At 49.9% G+C, this 15,220-nt stretch overlaps 1 protein-coding gene and 1 long non-coding RNA gene across 2 annotated transcripts; one reads left to right on the forward strand and one right to left on the reverse strand.

The window, feature by feature from the left end:
* Positions 1–6,877: 6,877 nt before the first annotated feature.
* Positions 6,878–9,163, reverse strand: LOC135576175 (uncharacterized). Its single transcript, XR_010467813.1, has 2 exons — positions 7,950–9,163; positions 6,878–7,602 (listed from the first exon to the last, which is right to left on the reverse strand). It is a non-coding gene; the product is annotated as an uncharacterized LOC135576175 (long non-coding RNA).
* A 784-nt stretch (positions 9,164–9,947) lies between these two features.
* Positions 9,948–11,299, forward strand: LOC135576104 (feather keratin 1-like). The gene is made up of 2 exons (XM_065039470.1): positions 9,948–9,971; positions 10,970–11,299. The coding sequence occupies exons 1-2, from the start codon at positions 9,948–9,950 to the stop codon at positions 11,297–11,299; spliced, it is 354 nt and encodes a 117-aa protein (XP_064895542.1).
* The last annotated feature ends 3,921 nt before the right edge of the window (positions 11,300–15,220 follow it).

A 15,220-nucleotide genomic window follows, 5' to 3' on the forward strand; every position in this document is an offset into this window, starting at 1 on the left:
CTCAGGGCCCCCAAGTCACTTTCCCCTACACTGCTCTCTAACAGGTTGTTCCCCAACTTATATTGGAACCTGGGGTTGTTCCTACCCAGATGCAACACCCTACACTTGCCTTTGTTCTGTTTCATTAAATTTTTCCCTGCCCAACTCTCCAGCCTGTCCAGGTCTCTGGCTGGCAACACAGCCAGCACAAGCTCTCCAAATGAGCCCTGCTAATTCCTGTCCCAGCATCCTTTTGTCCCGTGAGATAAAACTTTCCCAATTATCACTTTCTGTACTGGTGTCTTATAAAACCAGCTGTTATCAAAGAATCCAAAGCCCTGCCTGTAGGATCAGTCCTGTAGCTAATAATTTATGGACTGAATTTTTCTGTTCCATCCCACATCGTCACCTGAAGATGGAAGGAGGGAAGAGATAAATCACTTGTGCCCCAGACTCTTTCACCAACTGTCCCAAGGCCTTGAAGTCTTTCTTCATTCCCATCAGACTATGGGATGCAGCTTCCTTCCCACCTGTCTGGAAGGTCAACAGTGGGTAGTAGTTTGTCAAGTGCACCAGATTCAGGAGTTCCCTGGTGATATCCCTGATCCAGGCTTCAGGTAGACTGCACACTTCCCTATGATGGAGGTCAACTCTGCATATGGGGCCCTCTGTTCCTCTCAGAAGGGAATCGCTTACTACAATTACCCTTCTTTCTTTATTATCGGAGGTAGTCTTGAGGTGTGGAGTCAACTGCCTCTTCCTATGTGACCTCATAGGTGGGCCTTGCACCGCATCCTCACCTACCTCTTCTTCAAGATCCAGGGCCTCATACCTATTATGGAGGGGCACCTGGGAAAGCAAAGCAGGCAGGGAGGGGGGTTGGCCATGATGCGGAACTGGAGCTTGCTTCAAACCCTTCTCATCTTCTTGGTCCCCTGCCTCTGCCTGACAGCGATAGGGCAGGGGCTGTCTTGGGTCTCCCCACTCTGCCTGACAGGGTGGAGGGTCCATCACCTTTTGGAGGGCATCTCCCTAGGACCTTCCTGACTGGCACACCAGGGAGTTACTCCACCAGTTGATCTCCTTTTCACACTCCCTGATGCTCCTCAGTCTCTCGACCTCCTCCTTAAGTTTCACCACCATGCTGGGAAGATCCTTCACCTGCTCACACCTCACACAGGTGGATGCCAGCCTCCCTCCCCTGGCATCAGTAGGCTCTGGAACTCCCTGCAGCCAGAGACCTGAACAGCCACAGTTTGGGAAAGGCCTTCCATCTGGGTTGCCATAGTCTTTTTGCGACAAGCTCTCTGTCTGGAGGAGACCATAGTCAGATGCAGTCTGGGACATGGGCAATAGGTGAGATAGTCTAACAAGCAAGGAGTGACAACCTCTACACCCTGCTGCACAGCCTACCACACCTGCTGCTGCAGCACAGTATGGGTGGTACCCACTCACTTCACAAGCTGGTTGCCCCTCCCAGCACCTGGTAGGTAGTGATGTGTTGCTGCCCTCTCTGAGACTTTTTCAAGGCAAGGGCCGGGGGTGTGTTCACCCACGCCACATCACCTGCTTTCTAAAGGGCTGCCGGGAGCTTCCGGGTTGCAAAATCAAAACCCAAAACCTCCCCTGTACCCTGTACCACAGTCCAGGAGATTCCTCCAGTGCATTGATGATAACTTCCTCATGCAGATGGTGGAGGAGCCGACTAGGAGAGGTGTACTGCTGGATCTCATCCTCACTAACAAGGAGGGTCTAGTCGAAGCAGTAAAGGTTGAGGGCTGCCTGGGTTGCAGTGACCACGAGATGGTGGAGTTCAGCATCTTGTGTGGCAGGAACAGAATAGCAAGTAGAATTGCAACCCTGGACTTCAGCAGGGCTAACTTTGGCCTTTTCAAGCAATTGCTGGGGGAAATCCCATGGGCAAGACTGCTTGAAGGAAAAGGGGCCCAAGATAGCTGGATTGCATTCTTCCATTACTTCTTCCACGCTCAGGATCAGAGCATCCCCACATGAAGAAAGTCAAGGAAGGGAGCCAGGAGGCCTGTGTGGTTGAATAGGGATCTGTTGGGTATGCTCAAGCAGAAGAGGAGAGTTTACAGGTCATGGAAGCAGGGGCTGGCCACTTGGGAAGAATATAAGGCTGCTGTTAGAGGATGTAGGAAGGTAGCTAGGATAGCCAAGGCCACCTTAGAATTACAGCTGGTGAGAGGGGTCAAGGACAGCAAAAAGAACTTTTACAAATACATAGCAGATAAAACTAATACCAGAGGCAATGTAGGCCCACTGATGAACGGGGTGGGTGCCCTGGTGGCAGAAGATACAGAGAAGGCAGAATTACTGAATGCCTTCTTTGTCTCTGTCTACTCTGCCGGAGGCTATCCTGGGGAGCCCTGTACCCCTGAGACCCCGGATGAAGCCAGGTCAATGGAGGAGTTTGCTTTAGTCGATGAGGACTGGGTTAGGGAGCAATTAAATAGTCTGGACATCCATAAATCCATGGGTCCAGATGGGATGCATCCACGGGTGCTGAGGGAGCTGGCTGAAGTCATTGCTGGACCGCTCTCCATCATCTTTGCCAAGTCTTGGGAAACGGGAGAGGTGTCCGAGGACTGGAGGAAAGCAAATGTAACTCCAGTCTTCAAAAAGGGCAAGAAGGAGGACCCGGGTAATTATAGACCGGTCAGCCTCACCTCTGTCCCTGGGAAAGTAATGGAACAGCTTATCCTTGGTGCCATCTCAAGGCATATCAAGGATAAGAGGGTTATTAGGTGCAGTCAGCATGGCTTTACCGAGGGTAAGTCATGCTTGACCAACCTCATAGCCTTTTATGAGAATGTAACAAGGTGGATGGATGATGGCAGAGCAGTGGATGTGGTCTACCTTGACTTCAGTAAAGCCTTTGACACAGTCTCCCACAGCATCCTCACAGCTAAGTTGAGGAGGTGTGGTCTAGACAATAGAGTAGTGAGGTGGGTTGCAAACTGGCTTAAGGAGAGAAGCCAGAGAGTGGTAGTCAATGGTGAGGAGTCTAGTTGGAGGCCAGTATCTAGTGGAGTGCCTCAGGGGTCAGTATTGGGGCCAATATTATTCAATATATTCATTAACGATTTGGACGAGGGAACAGAGTGTACTATCAGCAAGTTTGCTGATGACACTAAGCTGGGAGGGATGGCTGACACGCCAGAAGGCTGTGCTGCCATCCAGCAGTACCTGGACAGGCTGGAGAATTGGGCGGGGAATAACCTAATGAAATTTAACAAGGGAAAGTGTAGAGTCCTGCATCTGGGCAGGAACAACCCCAGGTTCCAGTATAGGTTGGGAAATTACATATTAGAGAGCAGTGTAGGGGAAAGGGACCTGGGGGTCCTGGTGGACAACAGGATGACCATGAGCCAGCACTGTGCCCTTGTGGCCAGGAAGGCCAATGGCATCCTGGGGTGTATTAGAAGGGGGGTGGCTAGTAGATCGAGAGAGGTCCTCTTTCCCCTCTACTCTGCCATGGTGAGACCACATCTGGAATATTGTGTCCAGTTCTGGGCCCCTCAGTTCAAGAAGGACGGGGAACTGCTGGAGAGAGTCCAGCGTAGGGCAACCAAGATGATTAAGGGAGTGGAGCACCTCCCTTATGAAGAAAGGCTGAGGGAGCTGGGTCTCTTTAGTTTGGAGAACAGGAGACTAAGGGGGGACCTCATTAATGTTTATAAATATATAAAGGGTGAGTGCCATGAGGATGGAGCCAGGTTCTTCTTGGTGGCAAACAATGGTAGGACAAGGGGTAATGGGGTCAAACTGGAACACAAGAGGTTCCGCTTAAATTTGAGAAAAAACTTCTTCTCAGTGAGGGTGACAGAGCACTGGAACAGGCTGCCCAGGGAGGTTGTGGAGTCTCCTTCTCTGGAGACATTCAAAACCTGCCTGGACATGTTCCTGTGCGACCTCACTTAGGCATTCCTGCTCCAGCAGGGGGATTGGACTAGATGATCTTTTGAGGTCCCTTCCAATCCCTAACATACTGTGATACTGTGATGTGATCTGCTGATCTGCAGCTCCGGCTGAGCTGGCTCCGATCACCTGACCTCAGGGACTGATCTGCTGGTGAGAGATGGTGGGTGATTGTGTTTGCATCACTTGTTATTTCTGTTTTTTTTTTTTTTTTCCTTTTTTGGCCTTCCCCTGTTAGAGTGTCTTAATCTTGGCCCAAGGATATTTTGCTCTCTTCCTCTTCCAAGTCTCCTCCATACCATTGGGACATTGGATTCAGAGAACAGCTGGTAGGTGCTTAGTTCTGACCAGGTTCCATACACCACACAGACCAACAGGCTGATGCCAAAAATGAGAAATTAGTAATAATAAGAATAAGGTTCGTAAATGTTAGGCACTCAAAAAGAATAAAGTTCACAGATGTCACCTGTTAGGCATTTATTAGGTGTTAGGGTACAAGAACAGTATTAGTTAAGATAAGCAAGAGAAGGCTAGGAGACCATGGGCTTGCTCTTAGAAGATAAGGAGATGAGACCAGAGCAAGAAACAGTTCAGACTGTCTTTGCAGTTATAAGGTGAAAAACAAAGGAACCGTGCTCACCCAGGACTTCGGTTCAACTGGGGGCAGCATGAAAAAGGCTACTTTCTTCCTCCCAAGACCCTCAGAAACCCCAACTCATTGAAGTATGCTTGCGAAGGGGACATTTCCATATGCTAAGTGGTTCCAAGAAATGTAATACATATGTAAAACCTTTTCTGGTAATGTAATGAATATGTATGATCTGTGTGGATATAACCTTTGTCTGGAACTATTTTGGAACCCTCGCTAGGTGGAGGTATCCCTGCAAGTGCCTGGCACCGATAAATAATGCTGCTTCTTAAGTATTAAGCTCTGGTTTTAGGAGTTTCTTCATTTTGCTGATTTTACAGTATCAAGGCAGTGCATGTCATCATCATCTTGCTCCTTCCCGTTCTGTGCCCAGGGCTTTCTGGGAATGTTTCTGGAGGGAGGGAGCAGGGAGAGGCACTGGCAGGAGAAGAGGCAGCGGGTTCAGGCTGAGTGTCTCCAAGGACTGTCCAGAATGTCTCTAAAGCAGCGTGGTGAGCAGCAGCAAAGGCTGCAGAGAGGCTTGCAGATGAGGAAAGAAGCTTCTCAACTGCTGTAGGACACAGCTGGGCAAGATGATGCATGAGCCAGCCCTATTTCTCCATGAACCCCTCATGCCCTGAGAAGCAGCAGCCTAACAGTAGGGCCAAGGAAAGATTCTTTTGCAGTAATGCCAGAAAAATGGATGTGACTGCAGCACTGTTTTTGGGGACCAAGGACATTCACCAGCATCCTGGCCAAGGTGACCAGGACTTCAGATAGGAGATATAGGGTAGTGACTATCCCACTCTCTTCAGCACTCACCTGAAAGCACCTACAACACTGCTGTATTGTAAGAAACACCTGGGCCAACTGGACTGTGTTCAGCAGAAGTTTGTCCAAAGGAGCACTTGTGTGGGGAGCAGTGGCTAAGGGCACAGGGCTTGCTGAGCATAAAGACAATATATGGTGTGAGAATGAAGTGCAGCTTTGGAGTTGCAATGGTGAGGTCCCACAGAAGACAGATCCAGACTCAACCCTGTGGCAGTGCGTGGCTGGATGACTAGAGACAATGGGCTCACGTTCAAACATGAGAGGTTTGTCCCTGGTAGTGTCGCTGTTGACACGGACAAACAACACAGACAAAGTTCTTATGTACAAACAGCAGTCTCTTCTATTACAGCAGACATTTTCTTATGTATTCTTTATCAGCATGTGTCTTCTTACTATTAGTTACAGGCTGCAATAAAAAGATATCATTGGTTAATTTTACTGTCATCAAAGCTATTCCTTATCTTGCCAGTCCCCTATTCTGCAGTCAGTTAGTTCCTTCAAGTTGTTTACTTCCCTGGATGTTCTTTGCTTCCTTTGTTCTCAAGGCTACATCTTAATATCTTCAAGGTCAATTTCTATCTCCATACCCTCAGTCAGGGGATCTATGGACCCACCGTAGTCCCCCACAAGGTAGGAGGAAAATGGTTTTCAGCTCAAGGAGGGTCAAGCAGTGAAAGAGGTTTCCTGGAGACATTGTCCAGTCACCCTCCTTGGACACTCATGGCTGACTGAGTGTAGAGCAAGGCCTTGGGCCCAATGGCCTCTGGAGGTCCCCTTCAACATGCATATGCTCTGATCCTATGGTCCAGGACAGCGTTTTTTGTGCCTTCTTTGCCCACTGGATACAGGGCCAGCAATGAGGAGAAGGAGCTCAGGTTCCCAGGGGAGAAGACAGGCAGTGTGCAGGAGCTGTCCTGGTTGCTCTGAGTAAGGTAAGAAAAGATTGCAGAAGGCATCTCTGCACCAACTAGAAGATCGTACGATCTGTGCATGCCAGGTCTTGGGACAAATTTTCCCAAAGATGCTGTGGCAGTATTTTCCCTTCCTGTTCTCCAGCTTTTCTTTTCCACCTGGTCTTTCCCTCACCCCAAAATTCTATGTCTCAAGGCTGGGGTTAGGACAGGTTCTGCTGGGCTTCCCTGGGACAGTATTGCCTCTGCCTTGTCAATACCACATTAATTCCTCCTTCTCCTGACTACTTGCTTCACAATTTTGAGCTTCCCAAGGAAAAAGAAAAGCCGTATTCAACAAAGTGATGGTAGTGACTGAACTGCCTTGTGTTGTTCTACCCCAGTATAGCCCACATAGGCGGAGATGTTTAGAAACCAGAGGCTACACCCAAGTCATGACTAAGTATAGTCAATACCAAAGTAGTTGACATTCACTGCACAACCTTCCCCAACAATCCCATCCCAGAACCAGGGCTGAGCAACATCTCTCTCCCTGGACATCTTGGGAGAGCATCAGCAGGTGAAAGGACGAGACAAAGACATGGGCTGGAATGCAGAAGAACTTTAATGAGTCAAAAAGAAAGCAAGGTGGCTCTGAGTACTCAGAACACCAGAGGCAGACAGGAGTATGTGACCCATGGCTGTGGTGCAGATCCTTCCCACAGAGGAAGCAGGGCCAGCAGTTCCTCCCTAGGCTGGTTTTATTGGGCTCACAGCCCAGGAGAGCACAGGAACAAGGACATGAAAAGGAAGAGGAGACACAGGAAGAGGGATAAGGCAGCACGGGCTGTGCTTTCTGAGAGGGCAGGCTGGCCCTGTCCTTTTGCAAGAGCTGCTGGGGTTGCTCAGCCCTTCTCAAAGGAACAACCTGATGCTTTGTCTTCAGTCCAGCCCTATCTGGTGGGTCTCTGGTTTCCTTCCCCAGGGCCATCACCAGCAGCTTTAGCAGGGGAAACACCTCCTCGTGCCGCAGATGCCGCTGCCCAAGCCAGAGAGACCAAAGCCCCCGGAGTTGATGGGCACTCCCTGAGAGCTGAGGATGCTGCCAACAGCAGCGGAGGTGGAGGAGCCCACGGCGGTGTTCTGCGGGAAGGAGGTGAGGATTGGGCCAGGCAGGGTCACCACCACAGCTGGGGGCTCAATGACAACTCTGGAGTCCTGGCACTGCTGGACACAGGGCTCATTGCAGCTGTTGGCCAGCGGGGTTGGGCCGCAGGGCTGGCAGGGCAGACACGGGTTGTAGCAGGACATGTCTTGTGGCTGGAGCTGCACCTGGGAGAGAGGACAGGGGGAGGCTGAGCATGAGGGATGACATAGTATCAGCCTTTGTCTCAACCATGAGAGAGCCAAGGAACAAACTGGAGATGAGAGTTGGAGGCTGTGTAGGTGACCCACAGGCTTTTCCCTCAGAAGAGCCCTTCCAAGAGTGACCAGGGAGATCCCCATGTATCCTATAGCTCAGGAGACACTTCAGCCACACTCCAGAGTCTGTCCTTGTCACACGTTCTGCCCCCTGTCCGCTCCCATGGCAAGCAGCCTCAACACCCTGCATGGGACAAAGGAACAAAGAAACCCCAGAGGAGGAGGAGGAAGAGGAGGAGAATGGTTGTCCGACTCACCTCAGTTCCAAGAAGAGGGAGGCGAGAGGAGTGGATGCGAGAGTGAGGTGCAGGACCCACTTTTATACTGCTCCTGCACCGCCCCAGGCCCACAGTCACTGCACGCGGGCAGTAATTTTCCAACAGACTCACTTCCAAAGCAAAATATCCTAATTAATGACATAGGTTGTGTTTTGGTTTCTGTCAACGCTCCCATTTCAATTCCGAATTTCTGCCATGCCCTCCAGGCCACAGCCTCTCATTTCAAGTACCATATGAGAAGCGCAAGGATTTCCTGTGTGAGAAAACATCGGAACCTGCCAAAAATATGCTCTGTGTAGAGCCCCATGGAGCAGGCTTTTTCCTGACAAATGAGGGGCATTTAGGGGCTCAGGACAATGTCTTATTCCTCCCACTCTCCTCACACCACAATGCACTTTGGCTGTACACTTTGGACCTGACCAGCTACAGACACAATGGCTTGGGCACATTTCCAAACACTCTGGCCACCCTGTGAGCGCCTTGAGCTGTGGGAGTGCCGGCAAGAAGGTCACACTGAGAACAAAGGCCATTAGGGCTTCCAGGAGCTGCGTACTCGGATCCAGCCCAACGGTCAGAGCTGGTTTTCCTGGGGTTGGGATGGAGCTGCCCTGGCCTCAGGGAATTTATCCCAGTGTGGGATACAGGCCTGCAGACAGCATGCACTCCTGGCTTGGGCTCACACCAGAAGCCTGACACACGGCCAATCCAAAACTAGAGTGTGACTCAGCATGGGTAGGAAGAGTCTATCCCAGGTAGCTTGCCTGCTGAAGGCACTCCCTTGGCCTGCTGGGATGCGTCCCAGCTGACTCCATGTCTGCAGGGCAGGGAAGCGCATCGCCTCCTTGAAGTTGTCTCAGAGCTGTTTTTCTACCCAGGTCCCTTCAGATCCCGTCCAGTCCCTGAGCATCCCCAGCACATGGCACTGCAGGGTCCTGACAGCCCTCACTCACTGGGTAGTTTGGGGAGGTTTCTTTGCCTCTCCAATGGTACCGGTTGTTGCTCCAGCAAGAGGAGGGCTTTGGGGCAGTGGAGGGGAGGCCTGCTGATACCCTAATGCCAGGAGATGTTTTTCCTGGTGATACAGGGAATTGACAATTAACTAATGAACACTTAAAGAACTGACACTTGAGAACTAACCCTACCCCACATCACTAAAGACACTTAGAGAGTGTTAACCCTTTAACCCACATCACTATTGCTCAGCCTTGCTTATCTCTGTGTAACTTATTGTTAGAAAAACAGGACTTCACTGACGCCTTGTAAAAATGTTAATCCTTGGATGCATCCTTGATGCATCCTTGGGTGAACTAGATAACAGAAACTTGGGCACAGGACAGGAGCTACACCAGTTTTAACCAGCTCAGCAGTGTGAGTCCCAACCAACTCATCACACCGAACCAAAGGTGACCGTGTACAAAGAAAAAGACCCGGCTTCACGATCACTGTGCAGCTGCAACCAGGAGGGCCGGAGGTGGAGACTATGGAAATGGTCTCCTGAACTCATTGTAATAAGAACCGCCTTCTTGGGGACAGGTTATGAACATGTACAGGCGTTCCTAAAACTTCATGAATACGTAACATTTTACTGCATTTAACCAAGTTCACAGCTACTGTAATTTTACACACGCATTGGGTGAAATGATTCCACGTTTGTCCGGCATCATAAAGAAATACATACCTTCCTTATAACCTCAAGGGTTAAGGTCATTCAGCGCCTCACTGGGACCCAGGGATGAGCCCCAGGTGGAGTGGAGATTTCTGCAAGGCTTTTGTTCCTTCTTTTTACTGACAATTCAGGAGAGCTCCTCAGCACCGCCCAGTCTGTTTAGTCAGGGCGATGAAGTTTGTGTGTCTGTTCTCTTCCACCTTTCAAGTCTCTCCCTGATGCTGACCCCTGGCCCTTTGGGCACAGCTACCCAAAGGAGTTCTGTTTTCTGAGACCACCCACATATTTCTTGAACAATCCCCTTATTTAGCATGAAGGATGAGCAGAGGGAGGAGGTGAGCCGCCCACTCTTCCCTTGGATGTGAATGGACTGAAGCATAAAACTCCTCATTCAAGACACCTTTGAGCAGTGTGCTGTGTGGCACTAATGAAGTTTCATCGCACTCATCACCAAGAAAGATACAGAGACTGTCAGACTGACAAGTGGAGAAATCTTCCCTTCCTTCTGATATTCAAATCTCTTTCTCTTTCTCTTTCTCTTTCTCTTTCTCTTTCTCTTTCTCTTTCTCTTTCTCTTTCTCTTTCTCTTTCTCTTTCTCTTTCTCTTTCTCTTTCTCTTTCTCTTTCTCTTTCTCTCAAGACTCAAAGGTACCATTGTTTTGAGTTTTGTTGTTGAAGTCTTTTGAAATCCTATTTGCTGTCATTCCACTCAGGCATCTCAAGCCAGCACATGAAAGAAGCCTGCATGGCAGAGCAGGCATGTCAGAAATGAGGAAATGAAATGACAGCATTGATGGGCACCAAAATAGAAACTTTACATAGGATACTCTGCTTTGGAAGTGAGTCTGCTGGGAAATTACTGCCCGCGTGCAGTGACTGTCGTCCTGGGGCGGTGCAGGAGCAGTATAAAAGCGGGTCCTTCTCCTGACTCTCTCATCTACTCCTCTTGCCTCCGTCTCCTTGGGATCAAGGTGAGCATGAAGCCCTATCTCCACCTCCTTCCACTCCTCCTCCTTTAAGTTTTCTCATTGCCTTCCTGCCCTTTAGTCCCATGCAGCGTCTTGAGGGTGTTTGTAGTGTGAGAGGGAATTGGTCAGAAAGTGTGACATGGTGGTGTATTGTTGAGGTGTCTCCTTGAGCTGTGGGCAAGTTGGGATCCCCTTGGGCTTCATCGCTCATGGCGGGGCTGCCTGAGGGGAAGGAGAAGTGTGTGTGCCCCCTACACATTGTCCAGCTCTTGTCTGCAGGCCATACCTTGCCTTGCTCATGTTGGGGTGACAAGCTGTTCCTCACTCATCTCCCCTGTTCTTCTTCCCCCTGCCCTCTCTCCCAGGTGCAGCTCCAGCCACAAGACATGTCCTGCTACAACCCGTGCCTGCCCTGCCAGTCCTCTGGCCCAACCCCGCTGGCCAACAGCTGCAATGAGCCCTGTGTCAGGCAGTGCCAGGACTCCCATGTTTACATCCAGCCGTCCCCTGTGGTGGTGACCCTGCCCGGCCCCATCCTCAGCTCCTTCCCGCAGAACACCGCCGTGGGATCCTCCACCTCCGCTGCCGTTGGCAGCATCCTCAGCTCTCAGGGAGTGCCCATCAACTCCGGGGGCTTTGGCCTGTCTGGCTTGGGCAGCGGCATTTGTGGCACGAGGAGGTGTTTCCCCTGCTAAAGCTGCTGGTGATGGCCCTGGGGAAGGCCCCCAGGGACACACAAGATGGGACTGGTCTTGGGAGGGAGAACTGGGTTGTTGGTTTCAGAGGGGCTGAGCAACCCTGGTATCTGTTGCAAAGGGACGGGGCCAGTCTGGGCTCTCAGGAAGCACGGCCCATGCCGCCTTTCTCCTCTTCCAGTGCCTCCTGTTCCTCTTGTGTCCTTGTTCTCCTGTGCTCCTCTGGGCTGTGAGTTCCACAAAGTCAGCCTAGGGAGGACCTGCTGGCCGTTCCCCCTCTGTGGGACAGTCAGACGGAGACGTGGTTCAACCTCTTCCACAGCCGTGAGTTACATATTCCTGTCTGCCCCTGGTGCTTCCTGCTCCAGGATCTCCATTCCGATCCACCTCTTTCCCTCTTTTGCCTCATTAAAGTTCTTCTGCACCTGAGCTCATGTCTCTGTGTCATCTTTTCCTCTGCAGATGCTTTCCCAAGGGGCCCAGCGAGAAGAATGGTCTTCAAGAATTATGCTGGGAGGGCTGTTTTTAGTGTGGTTTTGTGGTGGCTTTTGTCACAATTGTGTTTATTCTGACTGGGATGGAATTCTCTTTCCCTACAGCAGTGTTCATAATGCTGTGCTTTGCAGTTGTAGCTGGAAAGGTTCTGATGACAGCACATCTGTGTTTTGGCTTTTGTTGAGCAGTGCTTGCACAGCAGCAAGGTTGTGTCTCCAGCCACACTCCCAAAACAAAAGGCTGGTGCTAGGCAAGAGAATGGGATGGGACAAGGCAGGATATCTGCAGGACAGTTGACTCAGAGTGACCAAAGGGACATTCGGTACCATATGACATTGTGCTGAGCAAGAACTGTAAGAGAAATAAGGAGGAAGTGGAGGGGCCGTTCATTATTTGTCCATTCATTTTTCAAAGCAACCACTACATGTACTCTGGCCTTGCTTTGCAGGAATTGGCTGAAAATCACCTCCTGATAGAAAACAGCAAATAAATCTTTTTTACTATGCTTTGATTGTCTACGTGGCCTCTGCATTTCTTCCTCACACTGCTTGTATCTCAGCCTACAACTCTGTAATATCTGTAATTCTCCATGTCTTGCTCAAGGAGGTGGAAGTAATAGAGCATCTCGGTGGACATCTGGTGACCAGACAAGGTCACGTCACCCCGGTCTTTTTGGTGCTTCCTGTGGGGTTTGAGACAGCAGCAGTTTTGATTTGAGCAGGTTTTAGCTGTAGCAGTTACCAATTTACAGGCCACTGTACAGCAAAGGCAGTTTGCTCACTGAACTGCTTATCTCTTGATTTTGCTGATGTTTGGAACATGTTAATAGAAGCAAATGTTCAGGGCTTTGTCCTGGCATTGGGGCTCTTTCAGTGCTGGGGGAGCTGTCTAGCGGAGGGGAAGAGGAAATTCAGCTCCCTCTTCCCTGAGAAACGGATGTGGGGTTGTTTTCTTGTGTATACCCCTGGGGTTATTGCTTATTCTTTAGTGAGGTGTTTACTGCTATTAATTAATGAATCCCTCATGCCCTGAGAGGCAGCAGCCCAACAGCAGGGCCAGGCAAAGCTGCTTTTGCAGTAACGCCAGCAAAACAGGTGCAACTCCAGCACTGTTTTTGGGGACCAAGCACACTCATCAGCATCCTGGCCATGGTGACCAGGACCTCAGATAGGAGATACAGGGTAGTGACTATCCCACTCTTCTCAGCACCTGGAAGCACCTGCAACACTGCTGTAATGCAAGTAAGACGTGATGCAAGAAACACCTTGGCCAAGTGGAGTGTGTTCAGCAGAAGGTGTTCCAGGATGGTGAGGAGCTGGAGCACTTGTGTGGGGAGCAGTGACGGGGGGCACGGGGCTTGCTGAAGACAATATTTGTTGTGAGAATGAAGAGCAGCTTTGGAGTAGCAGTTTTGTGGTCCCACAGAAGACAGATTGAGGCTCAACACAGGCTGTGTGTGGCTGAAGGACTAGAGACAATGGGCTCACGTTCAGACATGAGAGGTTTGTACCTGGTAGGAAGAAAATGGTTTTCAGAAAATGTGGGTCAGGCAGTGAAAGAGGTTTCCCGGGGACATTGTCCAGTCACCCTCCTTGGTCACGGTCACCGTTTACTGCAGGGCGACAATAGACTGTGGCTGATGGTCGTTGTTAACACCCCCTGCCCACCCCATTAAAGCAAGGCAATAGGAGGAAAAGGGAGAGAGATTTGCAAGTTGGGAAGGTTAAAAATGATTTACTAATGCTACTAATAAACAGAGAAAATAATACAAAATATACAAAACCAGTCTTGAATTTCCTGGGGTAATGCTGTGTTTCCCTCCATGGAGCCGGTGTCACTCCAGTGGCTGCATGTGGGAGATTTGAGGGAATTTCTTGAAGTTAATGTGTGGATGGGTTTCTGTTAGATGGAGATTTGTTACCGAACTAGCCAGGCCCAAAGGAATTTCAAGGCCACCTGGGAAAGCTGAAAACAGGAGCTGCTGTGGGAGTGAGGCAGTTCTGCAATGACAGGGCCTCAAGAAGACATAAATCAAGAGACCTATTAGCAGTGAGACTCGGGCGCGTGGGCAGCTCATGAACATAGACAATATCCAATCAGCGAATGCATGCTTGTAGCGTGGATGCGTGATCAGGAAATAACTGCATATATGAGGCTTGTTTCTGTAATAAATGGCTTTGCTTGAATTCATATTGGATTGTGTGGAGTCCATGATTTTTCACCCTCACAGCTGCAGGCCAGGCACCCGGAAGACCTGGGCTGGACTCTTCGACTAACCAGAACTGGATTCAGGGATGCAGGGTCTGGAACCAGGCCCAGGATAGCAGGCACGACAGGCAGGGTCCTCTTCAGATGCCGGCCATGGTCGAAGAGGACGAGACCCTTGTGATCTCTCACTCTTATAGGGTGTATGATGTGTGTGGGGTGGAATACTCGGTCAATTTTAGTCACCTGTTCTGTTTGATCCTCCTTGCAAATACACCCCTCTCACTTATGGGACGTGCAATATTTATCAGTAACCTTGACTGCCATAGTAATAAGTGTAAACCTGGGCCTCTCCTGCATGTCATTGCTACCGTTATGAGCTCCAGAGCGAAGAGTGTCAAAAAACACGCAGTCAAATTCAGAAAAGTGCAGTTACTTAGAAGAACTTAGCTGAAAGGAAAATTCACTACAAGAGAAACTAGTCTTGTTTTAAACAAAACCAGGACAGGCACTCATGGCTTGAGACCAATGATCTCTGAAGGTCATTTGCAACTTGATTATGCTCTGATCCTATGGTGCCAGGACAGCCTTTTTGTGCCTTCTTGGCCCACCGGATAGAGGGCCAGCAATGAGGAGAAGGAGCTCAGGTTCTCAGGCAGGAAGACAGGCAGTGTGCAGGAGCTGTCCTGAATGTTCTGAGTAAGGTAAGAAAGGACTGCAGAAGGCATCTCCGCACCTACTAGAAGATCGTACGATCTGTGCACGCCAGGTTTTGGGACAAGTTTTCCCAAAGATGCTGTGGCAGTATTTTCCCTTCCTGTTCTCCAGCTTTTCTTTTCCACCTGGTCTTTCCCTCACCCCAAAATTCTACGTCTCAAGGCTGGGGTTAAGACAGGTTCTCCTGGGCTTTCCTGGGACAGTATTGCCTCTGCCTTGTCAATACCACATTCATTCCTTCTTCTCCTCACTATTGCTTCACAATTTTGAGCTTCCCAAGGAAAAAGAAAAGGTGTATACAACAAAGTGATGGAGTGACTGAACTGCCTTGTGTTGTTCTACCCCAGTATAGCCATGTAGGCAGTGATGTTTAGAAACCAGAGGCTACACTCAAGTCATGACTAAGTACAGTCAATACCAAAGTAGTTGACAATCACTGCACAACCTTCTCCAACAACCTGATCTGAGAACCAGGCCTAAGCATGATGAGAAAAAGGCATGGGC

The sequence above is a fragment of the Columba livia genome, chromosome 23 (genome assembly GCF_036013475.1).
Source record: "Columba livia isolate bColLiv1 breed racing homer chromosome 23, bColLiv1.pat.W.v2, whole genome shotgun sequence".
In the NCBI taxonomy this organism is placed as follows: domain Eukaryota; kingdom Metazoa; phylum Chordata; class Aves; order Columbiformes; family Columbidae; genus Columba; species Columba livia.

Bases quoted from the DNA above. Each gene is read 5' to 3' on its own strand.
- LOC135576104 (XM_065039470.1), top strand. From the start codon at position 9,948: ATGAAGGATGAGCAGAGGGAGGAG. The intron at 9,972-10,969 runs GTGAGCCGCCCA...CCTCTCTCCCAG, and splicing joins AGGATGAGCAGAGGGAGGAG to GTGCAGCTCCAGCCACAAGA.